This window comes from Vipera ursinii (genome assembly GCF_947247035.1).
Source record: "Vipera ursinii genome assembly, chromosome: Z".
Classification (NCBI taxonomy): domain Eukaryota; kingdom Metazoa; phylum Chordata; class Lepidosauria; order Squamata; family Viperidae; genus Vipera; species Vipera ursinii.
Window position 1 is genome coordinate 106,069,373 of NC_139517.1, and position 21,202 is coordinate 106,090,574.

The 21,202-nt window shown below is 41.7% G+C and overlaps 1 protein-coding gene across 1 annotated transcript in view; it reads left to right on the plus strand.

The window, feature by feature from the left end:
* Positions 1-13,866: 13,866 nt before the first annotated feature.
* Positions 13,867-21,202, plus strand: part of RUNDC3B (RUN domain containing 3B) — a gene marked incomplete at both ends in the record, with an annotated part of 44,222 nt that continues 36,886 nt past the window's right edge. The window contains one exon of the mRNA XM_083376250.1: positions 13,867-13,970. Coding sequence (XP_083232376.1) covers positions 13,867-13,970 — 104 coding nt within the window. The remainder of the gene's footprint in view (positions 13,971-21,202) is intronic.

The following is a 21,202-nucleotide window of genomic DNA, read 5'->3' on the forward strand; positions in this document are numbered from 1 at the left end:
GAAGTCTTCGCCGCTGAGAGAATGGGCGGCAAGCTTCCCCGCCCCATACTTCACGGAGCGCTCCAACGCCTCGTTCTCTCGTCTCAGCGGAGACTTCTTTCGGGGGATCCAGCCTCTGTCACCCCCTTCTCTCAGCTGGGCAGCTGAGAGAAAGGGGCGGCAGAAGCTGCATCCCCCGAAAGAAGTCTTCGCCGAGAAAATGGGCGCTGAGATTTTCTCGGCGAAGACTCACCTTCTCCCGTTCACCTTCAGCAGCTCCGCCAGGCCTGTCCAGTGCCCTGCTAGCAGAGCTTGACAAATGCAAAAGCTGCTTTGGTTAAACACTGGAAGGTTTAGTGATTAACCCACCCCACCCCACCCGGTCTTCTTGCTGTTTCTTCCCATCCTCACTCCTACCCACAGGGGCTCTCTTGCCTCTTCTACTACTTCTTTTTCTTTCTTTCTTTTTTGCTGAGGTGTGCGTCTCTCTCTCTCTCTCTCTCTCTCTCTCTCTCTCTCTCTCTCTCTCTCTCTGTGTGTGTGTGTGTGTGTGGTGTGTTATCTCGAACCAGATGGGATGGCAAAGTCAAATGCAAATGGGGATCTTGCAGATCTTGCCCTGCCTTTCCTCCCACGGTTACCTTCTGTTCTTGATGAGCTCACGAGTGCTCAAGGACAAAATAGGGCAGGGCAGAGCCGGCAGTTAAAAATAGGATGCAGATAAAAGGAAAGGTAAGGAGGGGTTCAGGTTGAGAGGAGAGGCTGCGTAGCCTTAGTGTAACTCCTGTTTGGGCTGACTGGGTTGCCTCCGATGGGCTCTGACAGTGGAACAGAATGGAATAGAAAATATGGAATGGAATGGAACAGAACGTAGAACAGAACAGAACAGAATAGAATAGAAATATAGAAAGTGAATAGAATAGAATAGAATAGAATAGAATAGAAATATAGAAAGTGAATGGAATAGAATAGAATAGAATAGAATAGAATAGAATAGAATAGAATAGAATAGAGAATGGTAATAAGAATAGAATAGAATAGAATAGAATAGAATAGAATAGAATAGAATAGAATAGAATAGAAATATAGAAAGTGAATAGAATAGAATAGAATAGAATAGAATAGAATAGAATAGAATAGAATAGAAATATAGAAAGTGAATGGAATAGAATAGAATAGAAATATAGAAAGTGAATAGAATAGAATAGAATAGAATAGAATAGAATAGAATAGAAATATAGAAAGTGAATAGAATAGAATAGAATAGAATAGAATAGAATAGAATAGAGAATGGTAATAAGAATAGAATAGAATAGAATAGAATAGAATAGAATAGAATAGAATAGAATAGAATAGAATAGAAATATAGAAAGTGAAGAGAATAGAATAGAATAGAATAGAATAGAATAGAATAGAATAGAATAGAATAGAATAGAATAGAGAATGGTAATAAGAATAGAATAGAATAGAATAGAATAGAATAGGAATAGAATAGAATAGAATAGAATAGAATAGAATAGAATTATAGAAAGTGAATAGAATAGAATAGAATAGAATAGAATAGAATAGAATAGAAATATAGAAAGTGAATAGAATAGAACAGAATAGAATAGAATAGAATAGAATAGAATAGAATAGAATAGAATAGAATAGAATAGAATAGAATAGAATAGAATAGAAATATAGAAAGTGAATAGAATAGAATAGAATAGAATAGAATAGAATAGAATAGAATAGAATAGAAATATAGAAAGTGAATGGAATAGAATAGAATAGAATAGAATAGAATAGAATAGAATAGAATAGAATAGAATAGAATAGAATAGAATAGAATAGAATAGAAATATAGAAAGTGAATAGAATAGAATAGAATAGAATAGAATAGAATAGAATAGAATAGAATAGAAATATAGAAAGTGAATAGAATAGAATAGAATAGAATAGAATAGAATAGAAATATAGAAAGTGAATGGAATAGAATAGAATAGAATAGAATTATAGAAAGTGAATAGAATAGAATAGAATAGAATAGAATAGAATAGAATAGAATAGAATAGAATAGAATAGAGCTGGAAGGGACCTTGGAGGTCTTCTAGTCCAGCCCCTTGCTCAAGCAGGAGGACCTATACCAGTGGTGGTGAACCTATGGCACGCCTGCCAGAGGTGGCACTCAGAGCCCTCTCTGTTGGCACGTGCGCCACCACCGCTGCCAGCAGCAGGTCCTTGTCGGTTGGTGGACTGGAAGAAAAGGGAGGGGGAAGCATTTTACATGCGTGCATGCGCGCAAGGGGCCACGAGCAGGCACATGCTGCAAAGGGGGCGGGGCTAGTGCCTGCGTGATACTCACTAGCCCAGCCCCGTTCTCACGTGGTGCGGTGCCTTGTATCTGCACCCTGCGGCGCGGCGGTTGGTGTTTTTTTGCCTTGCGGTACGGTGGCCCATTTTTTGCTCCCCCTTTTTTTTCGTGCCAGAGGTGGCACTCAGAGGCGCCTCCCTGTCCCCTCCCCCAAGGGCACCAGAATGCTGATGCTGCCTTGGCACTTTGTAATAAACAAGTGGGTTTTGGCTTGCGGTTTGGGCACTCGGTCTCTAAAAGTTTCACCACCACTGACCAATACCATCTCAGACAGGTGAATGTCCAGTCTCTTCTTAAAAACCTCCAGTGATGGAGCACTCTTGATTTCTGGTGGCAAGCTATTCCACTGGGCAGCTGAGAGAAAGGGGCGGCAGAAGCTGCATACCCCGAAAGAAGTCTTCGCCGAGAAAATGGGCGCTGAGACGCCTCATTCTCTCGCTCAGCGGAGACTTCTTTCCCAGCCTCGGCATATACTCGAGTCAATAACTTTTTCCAGTTTTGGGGGGTAAAATTAGGGGTCTCAGCTTATACTCGAGTATATACGGTATATTTCATTCTCTCTTTTCTATTTGAATTTCTATTGTTTTGATGATTGAGAACAACTGAAAAGAAAATACATGATATTTCTTATATATAGCTTTTAGAAGTCTATAAGTTACCAATAGATTCCCAAATAAATACATTATAGCAGTAGCAATGATAAAAATAATAAATTTGAAGTCTGACTCAATTGAGGAGGTTTACATTACTTCCAACTAGCATGACTTGCAAAAAACATTGTTACCACTAGAGGAAGCTCGTGTATGAACAAAATATCATTACAGCTCATTTAAGTTGACCTCTTTTATTATATTATGATGTGCATTTGTATTACTCAATTTGCAAACAATGTGGATCTTCTAAATAAGTAAAACAATTACAGTGGCCCCAACAAAGTATGCTTTTTGAATACTGTAATATATTGCTATGGTATATTCTTGTGAAATTCTTAAATTGTACTGTAGTACAGGTGAATGAAGGCAAATATATGTGTCAGGATTAATACAGCTAGCCTCTGGCTTACAAGCACAATTGAAAAACAGAACTTGCTAAATGATATAATGATTGAGTTGTGTCTGACTTTGGAATCTTTTGTTACTGCAGTTGTTCAACTAATCATGTGGTTGTTAAACAAATTCTCCTTCCCTCATTGCATTTGCTTGTCAAAAGCCACCAGGGAAGGTCATAAATGGAGATCACAGGATCCAGGACCCTGCAGCCATTGAAAATACATGTGAGTTGCCAAATGCCAAATTTTTGATCATGTGATAACAGGGATGTTTAGATGCAAGGACTAATTTGACAGAGAAAAATATGAGCTCAAGCAGATCTTATACCATTTCAAATAAGTGACTGTCCAGTCTCTTCTTAAAAACCTCCAATGATGAAGCACCCACTGTTATGTATGGGGGTTTAAGAGATACAGTAAGCTGCGGCATAGCCGATACCACCAGGCGGTGCTGTACCAAAACTGCTGTGGCTGGTTAGTTTCGGCGGGAAACTAAGGTTTAAACTGATTGGCTGAGGGCGTACCTGGCCAGGTATATAAGGGTACAGGTAACCCCTATTTTCTCAGTATAGTTTCTACCACCAATAAAGAGCCGCTATGCTGAACTCATCGGCCTGGCGTCTTTCCTGCGTTCTAGAACCCACTACTCAATAGTGGCAACGAGGGTGGGATCCTGCTTCACCTAAGAGCTGAATTCACTCTGGGACGGCATCGCTTGCTGGAGGAAAAAGGCATCTTTCCCTCCCCATCAACGACCGGCTAGTCACCATGCTAGCGGTCACCTCCGAAGCAGGACTCCTGAACCAGACACAGCAGAATGGCACAGATCGGCCAAATCCACGAATTCGACATCCGTCACCCCGAACGATGGGCCTCACATCTGGGGCAAGTCGATGGCTTCCTCCGAGCCAACCGGATCACAAAAGACGGCCAGAAAGCAGCGGCCCTGCTCTGCATGAGTGGCCCCACAACCTACGATTTGGCCGTCAGCCTGTTCGTGCCAACACCGATAGAGACCGTCGCATACTGAGACCTAGCCAAGAAGCTGAATGCTCACTTCTGGCCGCGAATGTCCGAGCTGGCCTGGCAGGGCCAGTTCAAAATGTGGTTTCAACGGCTGGGTGAGTCACTGTCAGAATTCATCACGGCCTTGCAAGAGGCTACACGCCTGTGCAAGTTCAGCAACCTGGACAAGAGGCTGTGCGACCAGCTCATGTGCGGCCTACACGACAAGCACCTACAACAGCGACTGTTTGCAAGGCCCAACTTGACCCTCCAAGATGCGCAGGACAAGGTCTTGGCCAATGAGGCGGCTGGTGGGGCAGGACACATGGTCCAACCCCCCCGACCCAGCAGCCCAGGATCCATTCACCTGGCAAATGCTGTGTACGGCAGGAGCGGCGAAACAGACGGGGAGGCCGAAATCGACGTTGTTCACCAGAGGCCAGAGCAACCACAGCAACGTCGCGGCAACCAGGGGGCACAGTGGAAGCCAGCAACCTTCCCCAAGTGTGCCGGCTATGGCGCAACCTCCCCCAAGTGTGCCGGTTGCGGTGGGAACCACGCAGGGGTGACCTGCAAGTTCCGGATGGCCACGTGTTGGGCCTGCGGGAAGACAGGCTACATTGCAGCGGTCTGCCATAACCGTTCCCAAGACGGTCTACACGAGCTCCATCCAGAGAACGCGTCGCTGAAAGGTACTTGGGCCCATCAGCGCACTACCATAGACTATTTCAAAAGCCGGAGGGCCATCTGCAACACAGGGGTCCCCCGGCTGCTCATCCCCAAAATTAAACTGGACATCCATTTGCAAGGCATTCCCTGCAAAATGGAGCTTGACTCCAGATCTGCAGTCTCAGTAATTTAACATGAGACTTTTAAACTTGTGTGCAGCCGGAGCAAGCGGTGGGCCAAATTGAGGCCTTCCAGCATAACCTTAACTGATTTCCAACACACCCCCATAAAAATCAAGGGGGAGGCCACCCTTTCGGTGCGGTTCAAGAACTTCCAAGGGCACTTGGATATTCTCGTGGTCGAGGGCCGGAGGACTAGCCTAGTTGGGTTGGATTGGTTTAAGGCCCTAGGCATAGGGATCTCAGGCATCCACAGTACCCAGGCCAACAGCACCAAAGCCATCTGCAAAGTGTTTGCAAGATGTACTCGATGACAAATTAGGCAGGTACACCGGGCCCCCATTTCCTTTAAACTGAATCCCAACGTCCTACCCATGAGGAACATACCCCAGAGAGTCCCCTTTGCGCTCAAACATAAGATTGAGAGCGAACTAGATAAGCTAGTGGAACAGGGGGTTTTACAGCCAGTAGAAGGGGGAGAGTGGGAGACTCCCATAGTTACCCCCCTCAAATCCAACGGGGAAGTGAGAATCTGCGCTGATTATAAGTGCACAATAAATCGGGCCCTTAATCAGCATGCTTACCCGGTTCCAACAGTCAGCCACGTTCTTGCTTCCCTCCAAGGCGGCACCATCTTTGCAAAGCTGAATCTCGCGCAGGCATACCAGCAGCGTTACCCGGGAAACGGCAGACGCCCAAACAATGGTCACGCACAGAGGAGCCTTCAGCGTTAACCGTTTGCAGTTCGGTGTCAGTGTAGCTCCAGGAATATTCCAGGAGGTAATGGAATGGACTCTAAAGGGCATTTCAGGGGTATGCCCTTACTTTGATGATGTCCTCATCGCAGGGGACACAGAAGAGGTGTTGGCTGAGAGATTGCAGGCAGTTTTCAGTAGGGTTTCACTCTGCAGGTCTCAAATTAAAAAGAGACAAGTGCTGCATTGGCGTTAAAGCCACAGAATTTTTAGGTTTTAAAATTGATGCCAAAGGGATTCACCCTGCAGAATCCAAGGTGAGGGCAATCAAAATGGCCCCCACCCCCAAGAACAAGGTGGAACTGCAAGCCTTCCTTGGGCTCCTAAATGTCTACCACTCTTTCCTCCCCCACAAGGCAGCAATAGCTGAGCCCTTGCACAGGCTCCTAGACAAGAAGGCTGCATGGAACTGGACCAAGGTCCATGAAAAAAGTTTTCAAAATTTAAAACAATTACTGTCCAGCAAATCTACAGTCACACATTTCATTGAGTCAAAGCCCATCTGCATCGCTTGCGATGCCTCCCTCTATGGAGTAGGCGCAGTGCTGAGTCACCTAGAAGGAAATGGCGAACAGGTGCCCATTGCATACTATTCCAGAACATTGTCAGGGGCAGAAAGGAATTACGCCCAGATAGACAAGGAAGCCCTGGCAATAGTGGCTGGGGTCAAAAAATTCCATGACTACCTCTAAGGCAGGGAGTTCACCATATTCACTGATCATAAGCCTCTATTGGGGTTGTTCACTACAGACAAACAAACCCTCCAAATTCTATCCCCAAGGATGCTCAGGTGGTCCATATTCCTATCTGCATACACCTATAAACTGGTTCACAAACCAGGCAAAGAAATGGGCCATGCAGATGGGTTAAGTAGGTTACCCCTAGCAAACGCAGAACCCGATCCAGCGCCGGCAGCCCAAATACTGGCCATCCAGGACCTACCCGAATGCCCCCTACATGCAAAGGACACAGCTGCTGAGACAACATCAGACAGAATCCTGAGCAGGGTTCAGTCTTGGGTAGTCATAGGGTGGCAAGAGAAGAGTCCAGGCCCGGAATTCCAGGCTTACTTCACAAGGAGGCATGAATTGTCTGCCCACAAGGGATGCCTGTTGTGGGGTAGTAGGGTCATCATTCCAGAGACACTGAGGGACAGAGTCATACAGTCATTACACAAAGGGCACCCAGGCATAGTTAGGATGAAGGCGTTAGCTAGGAGTTACCTGTGGTGGCCAGGTCTAGACAAGACAAGAGGAACGGGTACACAGTTGCTACACCTGCCAAAGGTCCAGGCCGGAGCTGCCCCATGCGCCTGTCCACAAATGGGAGGCAACACACACACCCTGGTCCAGGGTCCACATTGATTACGCTGGTCCTTTCCAAGGACAGCTATTCCTAGTGGTGGTAGACAGCCACTCCAAATGGCTAGAGGTAGTGCCAGTCACTAATATGACCATGGCCAAAACAATCCAAGTGCTCAGGGGGCTCTTTGCCACACACGGCCTCCCTGACGTGTTGGTCTCAGATAACGGGCCTCAATTCACATCTGCTGATTTTCAAGCATTCACGAAAGCCAACTTGATTAGGCACGTCACAGTCGCGCCCTTCCACCCCTCGACCAATGGACAAGCAGAGCGCATGGTGTGAATGACCAAGGACGTGTTGAGGCGCATCATCAGTGGTGACTGGCATCACAGGTTGGCACAATTCCTGTTAGCACACCACACCACCCCATGCACAGCCACAGGGAAGAGCCCAGCAGAACTTTGTTGGGGCAGATGCCTCATCACCAAATTGGACAGGCTCCACCCTGACAGAGTGGCTGCGGAGACTGAGCAACCCAACCCCCCTAGGGAGCTACATGCCGATGACTTGGTTTGGCCCAGGAACTATGGTCTGGGACATGCGTGGATTCCGGGGGGTGGTGGTTGACAGAACCTGGCCTTTATCCTACATTGTAGGGGTGGAGGGGGGCCGACAGATCAGATGACACATAGACCAAGTCAGGAAACGGGCTCCTGAAGGGTCACAGAACAACCAACCGGAGGACCACAAATCATCACTATCAACCCTACCAACAGACAACTGGACCTGAGCCTGAGGAGGACCTCACAGACCCACTACTGTTGCCAGAGAGCCCTGCCTGGCCTGGGCAACAGCCGGCCCAGGGCCATCATGACAACCCGGCCACAGGGTCAGACTCTGGGGTGGGTCAACCAGAAACGGCCAGCCAGGACTCAGCCACTGACTCTGCTGTCCAGGATAGGGGGGAACCCCTAAGACGGTCATCCAGGACTCATAGACCACCCGCCTATCTCGCCAAATATGGGGGGACATGAGGGGAGGTGGAAGGGCATGGTATTACGGCGTGTCGTTGTTAAGGCTGTTGTTACTGTATTGTAGTTATTTGCTGTTCACTCTATTGAAACTATTGTTTGTTCTTAAAGGGGGAAGGGGTGTTATGTATGGGGGTTTAAGAGATACAGTAAGCCGCGGCATAGCCGATACCACCAGGTGGCGCTGTACCAAAACTGCTGTGGCCGGTTAGTTTCAGCGGGAAACTAAGATTTAAACTGATTGGCTGAGGGCATACCTGGCCAGGTATATAAGGGTACAGGTAACCCCTATTTTCTCAGTACAGTTTCTACCACCAATAAAGAGCCACTATGCTGAACTCATTGGCCTGGCATCTTTCCTGCGTTCCAGAACCCACTACACAATACCCACAATGTCTGAAGGCAAGCTATTCCACTGGTTAACTGTCCTTGCTGTTAGGAAGTTTCTCCTTAATTCCAGGCTGCTTCTCTCCTTGATTAATCCATTGTTTCTTGTCCTGCCCTTAGTGCTTTGGAAAATAAATTGAACCCTTCCTCTTTGTAACAGCCTCTCAAATACTGGAATACTGCTATCATGTGCCCTCTAGTCCTTCTTTTCTTTAGACTAAAACCCAAATCCTGAAACCGTTCTTCATATGTTTTAGTCTCCAGATCTTTAATCATCTTAGTTGTTCTTCTTTGCACTTTTTCCAAAGTCCCAACATCTTTTTTGTAACATGGTGACCAAAACTGGATGCAGTATTCTAGGTGTGGTCTTACTAAGACTTTATAAAGCAGTACTACTACTTCACGTGATTTTGATTCTATGTCTCTGTTTATGCAACCAAGGATTGTACTAGCTGTTTTGGCTGCTGCTGCACACTGCTGACTCATGTTTAAGTGATTGTCGACTATGACTTCAGAATCAAATATAATCTTGTTAATTTCTGATATCAAGTAAATCAAATAAATAGTAAAAAGCAAGCTAAGAATGGATTCATAAATGCATGTGATTCTGCTTTGGATTTTAGCACTATCATATAATACACTCACAGTTCATGATATAGCATGATACTGGAGAGCAAACCCAAACATTGCAGCCATAATTCAGCAAGCCATGAGGTAACATGAAAGTGTAACCAAATTATGCATTCAAAGGTACTGGAAAAGTGATCTACAATGTTATTTTCAGTGATCATTATGTTATTTATTTATTTATTTATTTATTATTTATTAGTTGAATTTATATACCGCCCTATTCCCGAAGGACTCATATTCATAGTATGTTATAAAAACTTAAATATCTAATTGTTGTTCTAAGCAGTTTAGGTGAATACTTGATGAGTATAATTGTTTTCTTTCATATGCCAGATGTTTAGTTTTTAATGATGACTAGAATGAACCTATGGAAAGGAGTACTAAAATATCATTAAAATGAATTTCTATAGCTTTTAGGGCTAAAATGGAAATGAAACGTATTTTTTTCAATGAAGTCAGGCTTTAAACTCCAAAATGGATTTCTTGATCAAGAGTGATTACTCTAAATAAATGTGATATGTAGTTCTTAATTGGATGTAAATTCACTGACATAGTTGATTAAACAAAAGAAACACTATCCAATTTCACCTTAGATACCGTGTTTCCCTGAAATTAAGACCAGGGTAAAATACACACACACACAAACACACACACACACACACACACACACACGTCCTCTAAAAGACATACCAGGTCTTATTTTTGGGGAATTCTTTTCCTCTGTCTCACTCACAGTGGCGGTACCAACAGCCCCATCCAGCTGGCTCACTTCTTAAGTGGCCGCTTGCGTGCATCACCCCCAGCCTCTGTTTTGCCATTAGAGGCCTTCAGGAGAGACCTCTGCAGCTGAAAATGGAGCTCTGGATTTATGCGCACAGCACTCCCCCCAGCCTCCATTTTGCTATCAGAGGCCTTCCGGAAAGGCCTCTGCAGTCGAGAACCAATCTGCAGAGGTCCTTCCTGAAGGCCTCTGATGGTGAAATGGAGGCTGAGGGTAATGTGCGCAAGCAGTGGCAAGTGGCCGCAGAAGAAGTGGACTGGTGAGGTGAGGCAGGTGTCAGGGAATGGGAGGCCTGGCTACAATGGTAAGCACCACCACCCCTACCCCCGCCCCAGCTTGATTTTTAGGTGTGCTCCTCCTCACCCCAAAACTAGGGCTTATTTTTGGGATAGAGCTTATATTAGCCCCACCAAAAAAAACAAGCCAGGGTTTATTTTCAGGGTAAGTCTTATTTTTGGGGAAACATGGTAGGTAAGCAAATTGCTTGTTTTATTTTATTTCTTGTATGATTTATCGACAGGCCTCATCACATAGTTTATAGAACAAGAAAATACATATAACATAACTAGGTGCCATAACAGTTTATAGTCTATCTAAAAGGTAGATTGTACATAGTTGTTAAATGAGGACAAATCAAAGAGAAATAGATACTAGTGCTTAAATGATTATGTTATGCTATAAATGTGTAATGCTTGTTGTTGTTAGAAGACAAACAATTTAGCAGATGGTGATGTACTTTAATCTGGAGTTGAAGTTCAAGTCCATGGAACACCCTAAATTCATCATGAATTGCATGGTTACCAATAGGCTTTTGGGTACAATTCAAGGTATTGATTGTCATCTACAAGCCATACATGATATAAGACCTACTGATATGAGGGATCATATTACTCCCATCATTTTGCCCATCCCATAAGATCTAACAGTTGATGGGCTCTGGAAGCTAAAAGACATGTCTTTTCTGCCAAGGTATTTGCTTTCTGGAACAGCATCTTCCCAGAGGTATAAATAGGCCCCTGCTTCCTTCACTTTCTTCCTTTTAGTGATCTTGGAATATCAGGCTGTCTACCTAAGCCTTGGGCTAGGTGTGGGATACATTCTATAAGGCAGTGTCTTATTTATTATTAAACTTATATGTTTCCCAACCATAGCCCTTTTCAGGTGCATCAAATTCCAAAATTCTATTGCCAGTATGCTCATGGCTAAAAATTCTAGGACTTTATGTCTGCCAGAGCCATCAAAATTGATTCTATGAGTTTGGACAAATCACTCTCTCACAACTAGGATGAGTAGACATCTGGACAGGCAAAGGAGTACACAAACAATTGGGAAGGGAATAAATGAGAGGGACAGGAGTAAATATACTGCTAATGTACTTGACAAAATTACAGCAAAAAACTACAAAAAATATACTTAGGCCCACATGTACTGTATATGACATTAGTTTTCCAGCATCAGAAAACTAGGGTTTTTTTTAATCATAGCATTTTTCCAACTGTAAGGAGTCAGCAAACCCCTCCCCCCTCTGAGAATGAAATATTTTGGGGAATATTAAAAAAAAGGCAGGATAGAATATTTCCCCTGAAGGAGAAAGGAAGGGGAAAAAATCTTAGGCTGAAACAGCCCAGTCTTCCTTTCCTCAAGCAGAAATCTCTTTAGAAATGCAGATTTTCTAATCCATTCAGGAACACTGGAGCCATGAAGGCTGGAACTGATGGGATTAGAAAAACAAAGGCTCCTAAAATATACATCCCCCCACCCAGCTCCAAGGACAGGACAGGACCTCTAGGACATAATAAGATTAACCCACCACCATTAGAATACCAAAAGGGCACACTCAAGTTCAGGTCAAAGTACATTGCACAGAATAGACACCTCAAATACAAAGCCCAAAGAAGGTATAAAAACCCACCCACTCTCAACTCCATGTGGTCAGCTGTCCCAGAACTGATAGATAACCTTTATTGTCATTTTTTTTTACTGTGGGCACAATGGCACACATTAAAAAATGCTGTTGCATTTTGCTATTGCTGTTGTGGTTCTGCTCATCAATAAACGGGAACCTTCTTTCCTAAGCAACCTCCATTTTTATTTCCAGTCTCTTAGCCTCCATTTTATTTACTCACAGCTTGGAACTGCACCTAAGTTTTATTTCAACACAACAAATCTTTACTTTCAAGAACCAAAGCTAGTGATAATATAGAATCAACAACCACACACTTTTCAAATTTCACTATAGAAACATGAATATATTACATATGATGATTCAGAAGATCTATAGGTTACAGTGATCCTTAGGTTTGAAGGGGTTGAATTGAAGCCAGTTGCTGGAATTAGGAAATAAATAATATAAAGCTAGGCAGTGGTGTCAGTTATCTGAAGAAGGAAAGATACAAATGTTAAAGCTTTTTTGCAGCAGAAAAATCGGTTGGGGTTGACTAATGCCTTGTATCTCTCTGTGTATGCACGTAGGTAAAATGAGGACCCAGATTGTTGGGGGCAATTAAGCTGACTTTGTAATAATGCCGCTTGGGGTGTGTGTGTGAAAGCCCTAATAAGCAGGCATATACATAGAATGAAGGTTACTGCTAAGCTTGTAAGTCGCCCTGAGTCTTCGGAGAAGGGCGGGATATAAATGGAATTAAAATAAAATAAATAAATAATTAGGCAGGCTTCTTGTCCACAAATGATATGCAAGAATAAATACGGTTAATGCTTTGAGGGTCTGGGATCTCAGTGTGTTTTTTAAATAACCTAAATCTCTTACAGTACGTAACCCATTGGCTGGAAAACAAGAAAAGGATAAAAAGAGAAATAGAAAAAAGAAAACCCCCCCAAAGAGGAATTGGGTAATACTTGATTGAGAGACCACCAAGAGATCTCAGGCTGAAGACTGGAATTTTTAAAAAATTCGCAGAAGACGACTACCTAGGAATCCTTGTAAGGCAGAAGTGAGAGGGTTTTCATTTTTTCCTATGTATACAGCCTTGCAATACTGGCTTGCAATTATGGCCATACGCAGAAAGCTGTAGAGATAACCGTATTACTTATGCATATTTTTTTTACTCTCCCGGCGGCTTTTCCGCCCTGAAAACCATCAAGCAGAATATCTTTGGGCTTCCTCGGGTCTCTCTGTGTGTTTGATGGATTTTTGCTGCTTTGCCCTCGTCACAGATTTTCCGAAACAGTGAGTCAGGAAATAACAGATCCGTTCTCTACAAACCCCAGGCGCGAGGAGAAGAGGCAAGCTCGGTTAGAGGCAAATTACCTTCGTTCCGGTGACAACCGCGCAACGCTGGCCCCGCCCACTCGCCAATCTGTAGACCCCCCACAAGCACCTTCGCTTTCTGCTTACCTGACAGGCGCATCCGTTGCAGGAGAAGTCGTGAGCTTGTCCTTAAGAAACGCATCCCAGTTTAAGGCCCGCCCTTTCGCCCTCCGGATTGGCTGGCGAGGCCGGTGCTCTGCGGTCTCTGTTATTGCTGCTGTGCTGCTGTCGTTGCTGCAACGAATTTTGTGGTCCCCGGCTGGGAGCAAATCCTTAAAACAGGAGGGGGGGCGGTTGAGCGACCCCCGCGGAACTCCGTGACTCGCTGCGTAAAAAAAAAAGTTATCCATATCTCCTCGTGAAGTGGCAGCTGGGGCTGAAAAGAAGCGGTGGCGGCCGTGTAAGCCCCCCTCCCTCCCGCCTTCTCCTCTGGAACAAAGGCGCCGACAGTCTGCTTTGCCCTCGCCGGAGAGATGGCGTCGTTCAACTTCGGGGGGCTCAACGCTGCTTCTCGGAGGAAGAGCATTTATTCCCGCAACGCAGCCGTCGAGAGACGGAATCTCATTACCGTCTGCAGGTAAGTTGGGCTCCCTGTCTGGCTCCGTTTGGCATTAGCTGCAGACGTATTAATGAATCTCTCTCTCTCTCTCTCTCTCTCTCTCTCTCTCTCTCTCTCTCTCTCTCTCTCTCTCTCTCTCTCTCTCTGTGTATGTATATGTATATACAAACACACACAGAGAGAAACACACAGAAACACACCCAACACCCCTACCTTCTTTTTGGCCTTTTAGCTGTAAATAAAATTGATTGATATATATATATATTCCCTGAAGTTTGCTTCTGGTTGAAACAGGTAAGCAGAGTTGAACATAATTCATACTTATGGTCTAGTGTTTATGTGTGTGTTTGTGTATATACCCAGATGAACACAATAATACAGAGGGAACTGATGGCTAAATATGACTCTTTTAGGCTTATGCCTCACCATGCATATTTTCTAATGAGACAAACTGAGACAGGAAGATCATTTTATTACAATTTATAAGAATATTCAGACAAAAGGGATTCTTCTCATTTAAAGAGGGAACCCCAATATTTAGCTTACAACACCTTTTATAGTTAGCATAACAAAGAAACATCCAAGAGGAAAGTTGATTGGATAGGATAACAGTAACCTCCCCCTTGCATAGGAAATCAGTTACATGTGGTTAACCATGTTACACATTTGCATCCCCTAACATCACACATATTCATTAAATGAGGCCTGACATCAGAAGGATGTCAGGCCTCATTTAATGAATATGTGTGATGAATATGTGTGATGTAAGGGAAAAAGTTGTTTGGAGTTCACTGAAGAGATAAACCAGACTCCAGTTTGTACTAACAAACTTTTTCTTGTCTTCAGATAATCTTCAGCTTGTTTATCTCTTCAATTTCAGAATGTTAAAAGCTATTACTAAATTCCTGTCTGTATTGTACCTGAACAGAGAAAATAATCAATCTGAAGATTTATCTTTTCAATTTAGGAATGCTAAAAGCTACCTAACCCATCCATACAGTTATCCTATATTCCAATCTGTAATGAACCAACATTATTTTAAAAGAGAGAAAATACATCAAATTAAAATACAAAATAACTTTGTTAGTTAACAAATTACAAAACCCATGTCATTTGTCCTTCAGAACACTGTTAACTTCCCAGTGAATTGGTATATGCATTTGCATGCTTACAAACTGCTAGGTGGGCAGGAGTTGGGGAAAAGAACTGGAGCTTACCCCATCTCACGGCACTTGGGTCTCAAACTCTGGCTGTGAGCTTTCCAGCTCACAAAATCAGTGGGTGGATGGATGGGTATACACTTACATATATGTAAATATGTGTATATATATTCCCTGAAGCTTGACTTGTGTTTGAAAAGCTCAGCTGAGTTGAACATAATTCATACTTGGTTGGGTGACCACCAGAAAATACATGGAGAGATTAAAAAATGCATCCTGGAAAAAAGGTATTAATGGATTTCTGCCATGAAAAATGCCTGAGCATCCCATTCTGTCCATGTTTTCTGCAGTTTGTGTATCCCAAGTTCTGTTGTCAGGATTTTCCTGTAAAGTGAATATGCATAATATTACTGCCTGTTGGTGACTGGAATGATTATTTTGCAACTTTCTGGTTTTTTAGCTACTAATATGTTTTCCAGCTTTTGCCATAGGAGTTATTCACCATCGTGCTATGAAAGCAGCATTGTTGCAAATGTTAAAAATGCTAATGGGGTATTCATATTTTATAAAACTTTTGTGTATACTCTTCTAAGGAATTTCTTGTTTCTCTTCTTTACCACTGCACTTTCTTCATTCTGCCTCTCAATTCTTTCCCATTTATATCTTCTTAAATCTGAAAACAGATAAAATGCTAAGTATTCTTATGCCACTTTCTTGCATTGGAGTAAGATTTATGTCCAGAATTTGTCATGTTGGTTAACATTATTGTGTTTTTCTTCTCTTGTGTTTTTGTATACTCAAAATATCATTTCAGAAATATTCCTGTAGTAAATCATCTTTTTTCTATATGTCCTGCTGACTAAAAATAAGGGCCTCATGCCTTACTATAAGTAGTTATATCTCAATTAGGGTTTTTTTCCTTAGGAGTCTGTAGCGAAGCTCATTGTACTTTAAATCTAATTATGTAGTTTTCATTGCAACAATGAGCTGGTGGCCTGCCTTTCCTTTTTTCCAGTACGATATTTCTTTTTAGTGTAGAACTGTGGCATTCCTTAGTGCTCTCCCATTAGTATTAATGAGGCCCAATAATGCTTAGGTTTCCATATTCCTTAGGTGTTGCCATTGTAGCATGCTAGGATGCTAAATCCTGAGTCCAGTAGTAATCCAAAAAAGAGGCTAAGCTTTTGTAGAAGATTATTAAAATAATTATACTAGTGATGAATTTCCATTACGGTACTCAGAAAAAAACAGCTTTTGTCTTGTACTTCTCATCACTGAATCTACGAATCCAGGTTAATTATGGTAATCTAGTGTGTGATGCAAATACAACCAATTTATAACTGAAAAAGTTGATTGAATAAATAACCATTTATGAGGATATTATGCAAATATAGCTGATGCATCCTTGGTTTATTTTCTATATAAAGTAAGGCTGACATTTATTTGAGATGGAGAGATAAAAGCCTCCATTTAAAGCAAGACAAAATGGATGGCACAGAGTACTTTCTGTGATGAAGGTAAAAATGAATAGCATAGTTTCTAGTGACGATATATGTCATGAATGTTATAGCATTTAACTAGAAATCCTAACAACACATAGGCCCTTGTTTTCATCATCAAGCTCTGTTTCTCATAGTGACGGATATTTTCGTTATCAGCTACTTCTAAGTATCTCATTTTCCCAATATTACTATCACTATTTCCTGAGCGCTTCCAGGCAGAGACCTTTTAGAACAGTAATATGATTTAAAAGCTATTGCAGATCTATTCCAATTACACCTATTTAATGGATTTTCTTTAGAGAAGCAATACAATAATTAATGGAAAAAATATATGCCTGGTCAGTGCTTTTTTTGTCATAGAACGCACCGGAACGGAGTTCTGGCACCTTTTTTCAATGGATTTTTCCACGTTTTAAAAGTAACTTTTGAAAATTTAATGTTTGGTCCACATGGACCTGAATCTCCCTGTTGAGTGTAGCAGGTTGGCGGCAAAATCATTAAAATGGTGGATGCAGGCTGCTTGTGTGTCGAGTCTGATGCATGCATACTTTGTCCACACTGCTTGTGATAGTGCTGCTCAGCTTGTAATTGGTTGTGTGGTCGCGCACTGAGTGCTTACTGCGGGCGGTGACTGTTATGTTTTGTTACACAACTGACGTGTGGGCATGTGTACAGTAATTGACTACATGCAAAAGGTAAATAATTTCTTATTTTAAAAAATTGTTGGTGAATTGAAAATCTTTTAAAAATTTTTAGTGTAAAAGTGTGACCCCAAGTTTAAAAATTAAAAAAAATACTTCTCAACCACCGGTTCTGCTAAGAATTAAATATATAATTTTTTAAATAAAAGATTAACAAGATGTGAGTTCCAACACCTTTTTTCTTACAAAAAAACCACTGTACCTGGTTAAAAATGAAAGATAATACTGCCTGGATTGCCTGAAAAAATCCAGGCATGGTGATTGCATAATAAAGGCCGTATCTGACAGTATATATTCTTTGTAAACCTTTATTTACTCCGTTTAGCTGGTTCACTTAGCATTATGATGCTTTTGATATGCAGAAATAAAATATGTAGATTATTATGCAGTATGTACTTTAGGCAAGAATAATAAACTTACTTTCAGTGTTAGGGTAAAAGCTAGGAGAAAGTTATGTTTAGGAAAAATACCAAAATGTTGAAAAGCAAATTTCAGTATTAAGTTGCCTTAATACTGTACAAAATTTGATACACTTGCAAGAAAAAGTATGTGAACCCTTTGGGATTACGTGGAGTTTTGCATGAATTGGCCATAAAATGCGCTCTAAACGTAATGTAAGTCACAACAATAGAAAAACACAGTCTGCTTAAAATAATACTACACAAACATTAGCTGTTGCCATGTTTCAATTGAATATAAGATGGAAACATTCACAGTGCAGGGTGGAAAAAGTATGTGAACCTTTGGACTTAATAACTGGTTGACCCTCCTTTGGCAGCAATAACCTCAACCAAACGTTTCATGTAGTTGCAGATCAGACCTGCACAACGGAGTAATTTTGGACCACTCCTCTTCACAAAACTGTTTCAATGTAGCAATATTCTTGGGATGTCTGGTGTGAATCGCTCTCTTAAGGTCATGCCACAGCATTTCAATCGGGTTGAGGTCAGGACTCTGACTGGGCCACTCCAGAAGGCGTATTCTGTTCTGTTGAAGCCATTGGTTTATGGAATTACTTGTATGCTTTGGGTCATTGTCCTGTTGCATCACCCATCCTCTGTGGAGCTTCAGTTGGCAGACAGATGGTCGTAGGTTTTCCTGCAAAATGTCCTGATAAACTCTGGAATTCATTTTCCCATCAATGACAACAATCCGTCCAGGCCCTGAGGCAGCAAAGCAGCCCCAAACCATGATGCTCCCTCCGCCATGTTTTACAGTGGGGATGAGGTTTTGATGTTGGTGTGCTCTGCCTTTTTTTCTCCACACATAGTGTTGTGTGTTTTTCCCAAACAACTCAATTTTGGTTTCATCTGTCCACAGTATATTTTGCCAGTAGTTCTGTGGAACATCCAGGTGCTCTTTTGCAAACGTGCTGCAATATTTTTTTTGTACAGCAATGGCTTCCTCCGTGGTGTCCTCCCATGTACTCCATTCTTGTTTAATGTTTTCCTTATTGTAGATGTGTCAACAAAAATGTTAGCATGTGCCAGAGATTTCTGTAGGTCTTTAGACACTCTAGAATTCTTCTTTACCTCATTAAGCATTATGCGCTGTGCTCTTGCAGTCATTTTTACAGGATGACCACTCCTAGGGAGAGTAGCAACAGTGCTAAACTTTCTCTATTTGTAGACAGTCTGTCTTACCGTGGACACATGAACATCAAGGCTTTTGGAGATACTTTTGTAACCCTTTCCAGCTTCATGCAAGTCAACAATTCTTGATCGTAGGTCTTCTGAGAGCTCTTTTCTGCGAGGCATGGTTCACATCAGACAGTGCTTCTTGAAACCAGGAAACCCAAAACAGGTGTGTGTTTTTAAAGGGCAGGACAGCTGTCAGCAACACATCCAATATCATCACACTGATTTGAGTTAAGGTTGGCTCACTCCTGGCTCCAATTAGCTCTTGGAGAAGTCGTTAGGCTAGGGGTTCACATACTTTTTCCACCCTGCACTGTGAACGTTTCCATCTTATGTTCAATTAAAACATGACAACAGCTAATGTTTGTGTAGTATTATTTTAAGCAGACTGTGTTTTTCTATTGTTGTGACTTACATGAAGTTTAGAGTGCATTTTATGGCCAATTCATGCAAAACTTCACGTAATCCCAAAGGGTTCACATACTTTTTCTTGCAACTGTATGGTTGAGTGGGAAGACAACTGTAATAAAATACTTTAATTTTCAAATTTGTATGTAATCTTTAGCCATTGAAGTATGTTAATATTTTACCTATACTATATTCTAGTAATCTCACAGTTAATTGCTACAGTTCTTATATATATATCATATGGTTGCTTCCATTTTTGTTTCTAAAAGTTTGCTATCTGGCTGCTAAGTACTGAAAAAAATGTCTGTTTTGCCAAAACATATTTATTTTGATAAAGTAATGTACTAATTTAACCTTACCTGTTAAATTTGGTAGATATCTCGTATGGTCGTTTGTACATGGAATTTGTAGAGATGAAATAGTATATTCACATACTATTTAAATTAGAGGCATAAAATAGTGGCATAATTAATATATCTTCCTTCAGTTTTTGAATACTCTCAATTTACCTCCGAGCTTTAGAAACTTGTTATAAGAGATCCTTGTAAATTATATGCCATTTCCAATAATATATTTCATATTCAAGTCCACTTTATGATTTATTGTTGTATGGCAAAATGAAGCTATTTCTCCTTTTTCCTTCCCCTTTACATTGTGGAAAGTGAAGGAAGGAAGGAAAGAAGGTGATTGATTGATAGATAACATTTATTGTCATTTTTTACTGTGGGCACAATGGCACATTAAAAATGAAATTTAGTTGCTTGCTCTCAAAGTGTACACATATGTAACACACATTTACACGTACTCTAAACAATATGTGTATAGACCTACACCCTTACATATAAATAGCATATAAATATTAATCACTGTCCATTTTGAATACATAACAGAAAGAGAAGCTTTAGAGTTCACAAGGTTAATACTGTATGGAACAAAACTGTGACTGAATCTGGATGTTCTGCTTCAGATACCATACCATACTTCACAGAAGGTAACAAGGAAAACAGGTCATGAAGAGGATTGTAGTGTCCTAGACAATCTTGAGTACCCTGCTCAAGCAATGCTTATATGCTATGTCCTGGATGGAAGGGAGGGAACTGCCAATAATTTTTTCAGCCATCCTCACCACTCTTCACCGCCTTCCTGTCTGAAGCAGTGATGCTTCCAAACCAGACTGTGATGTTGTATGACAAGATGCTCTTGATCGCCCCTCTGTAGAAAGTGGTAAGGATGGAAAGAAGGAAGGAAAAAAAGCGGAAGAAGATGGGCAAATGAAGATAATACTTTATGCTTTGCTCCCATAAAGTCATCTATTCCTATTAGTTGTATGGAAAGAATCTGGATTATTTAAATTTTGTTTTTATTTTACTAATATACTTCCTTGAAAATATCTTATTGAAAATATCTTCAGTAAGAAACTACAAATAGTAGTAAATAAATCCTGAGATGAGCAAGAGTATCATGGTTAATTTCAAAAAAGAAAAAAAAATAGATCCAGAAAACTACAGACCTATCAGACTGACCTCAATACCTGAGAAGAGTCTGGAAAAGATAATCAAGCAATGAATCTGTGAACACCTAGAGGCAAACCAAGTCATAACCAAAAGCCAGCATGGGTTTGTCAAAAACAGATCATGCCAGACAAATCTTATTTTATTCTTTGACAAAGTGACAAAATTAGTGGACCAGAGAAATGCTGTGGATATAATTTACTTGGACTTCAGTAAGGCATTTGATAACTTATTACTTGACAAGATAGGAAAATGTGGATTAGACAGCATCATCACCAGATGGATTCGTAACTGACTGACCAACTGCACCCAATGTATAATCCTTAATGGA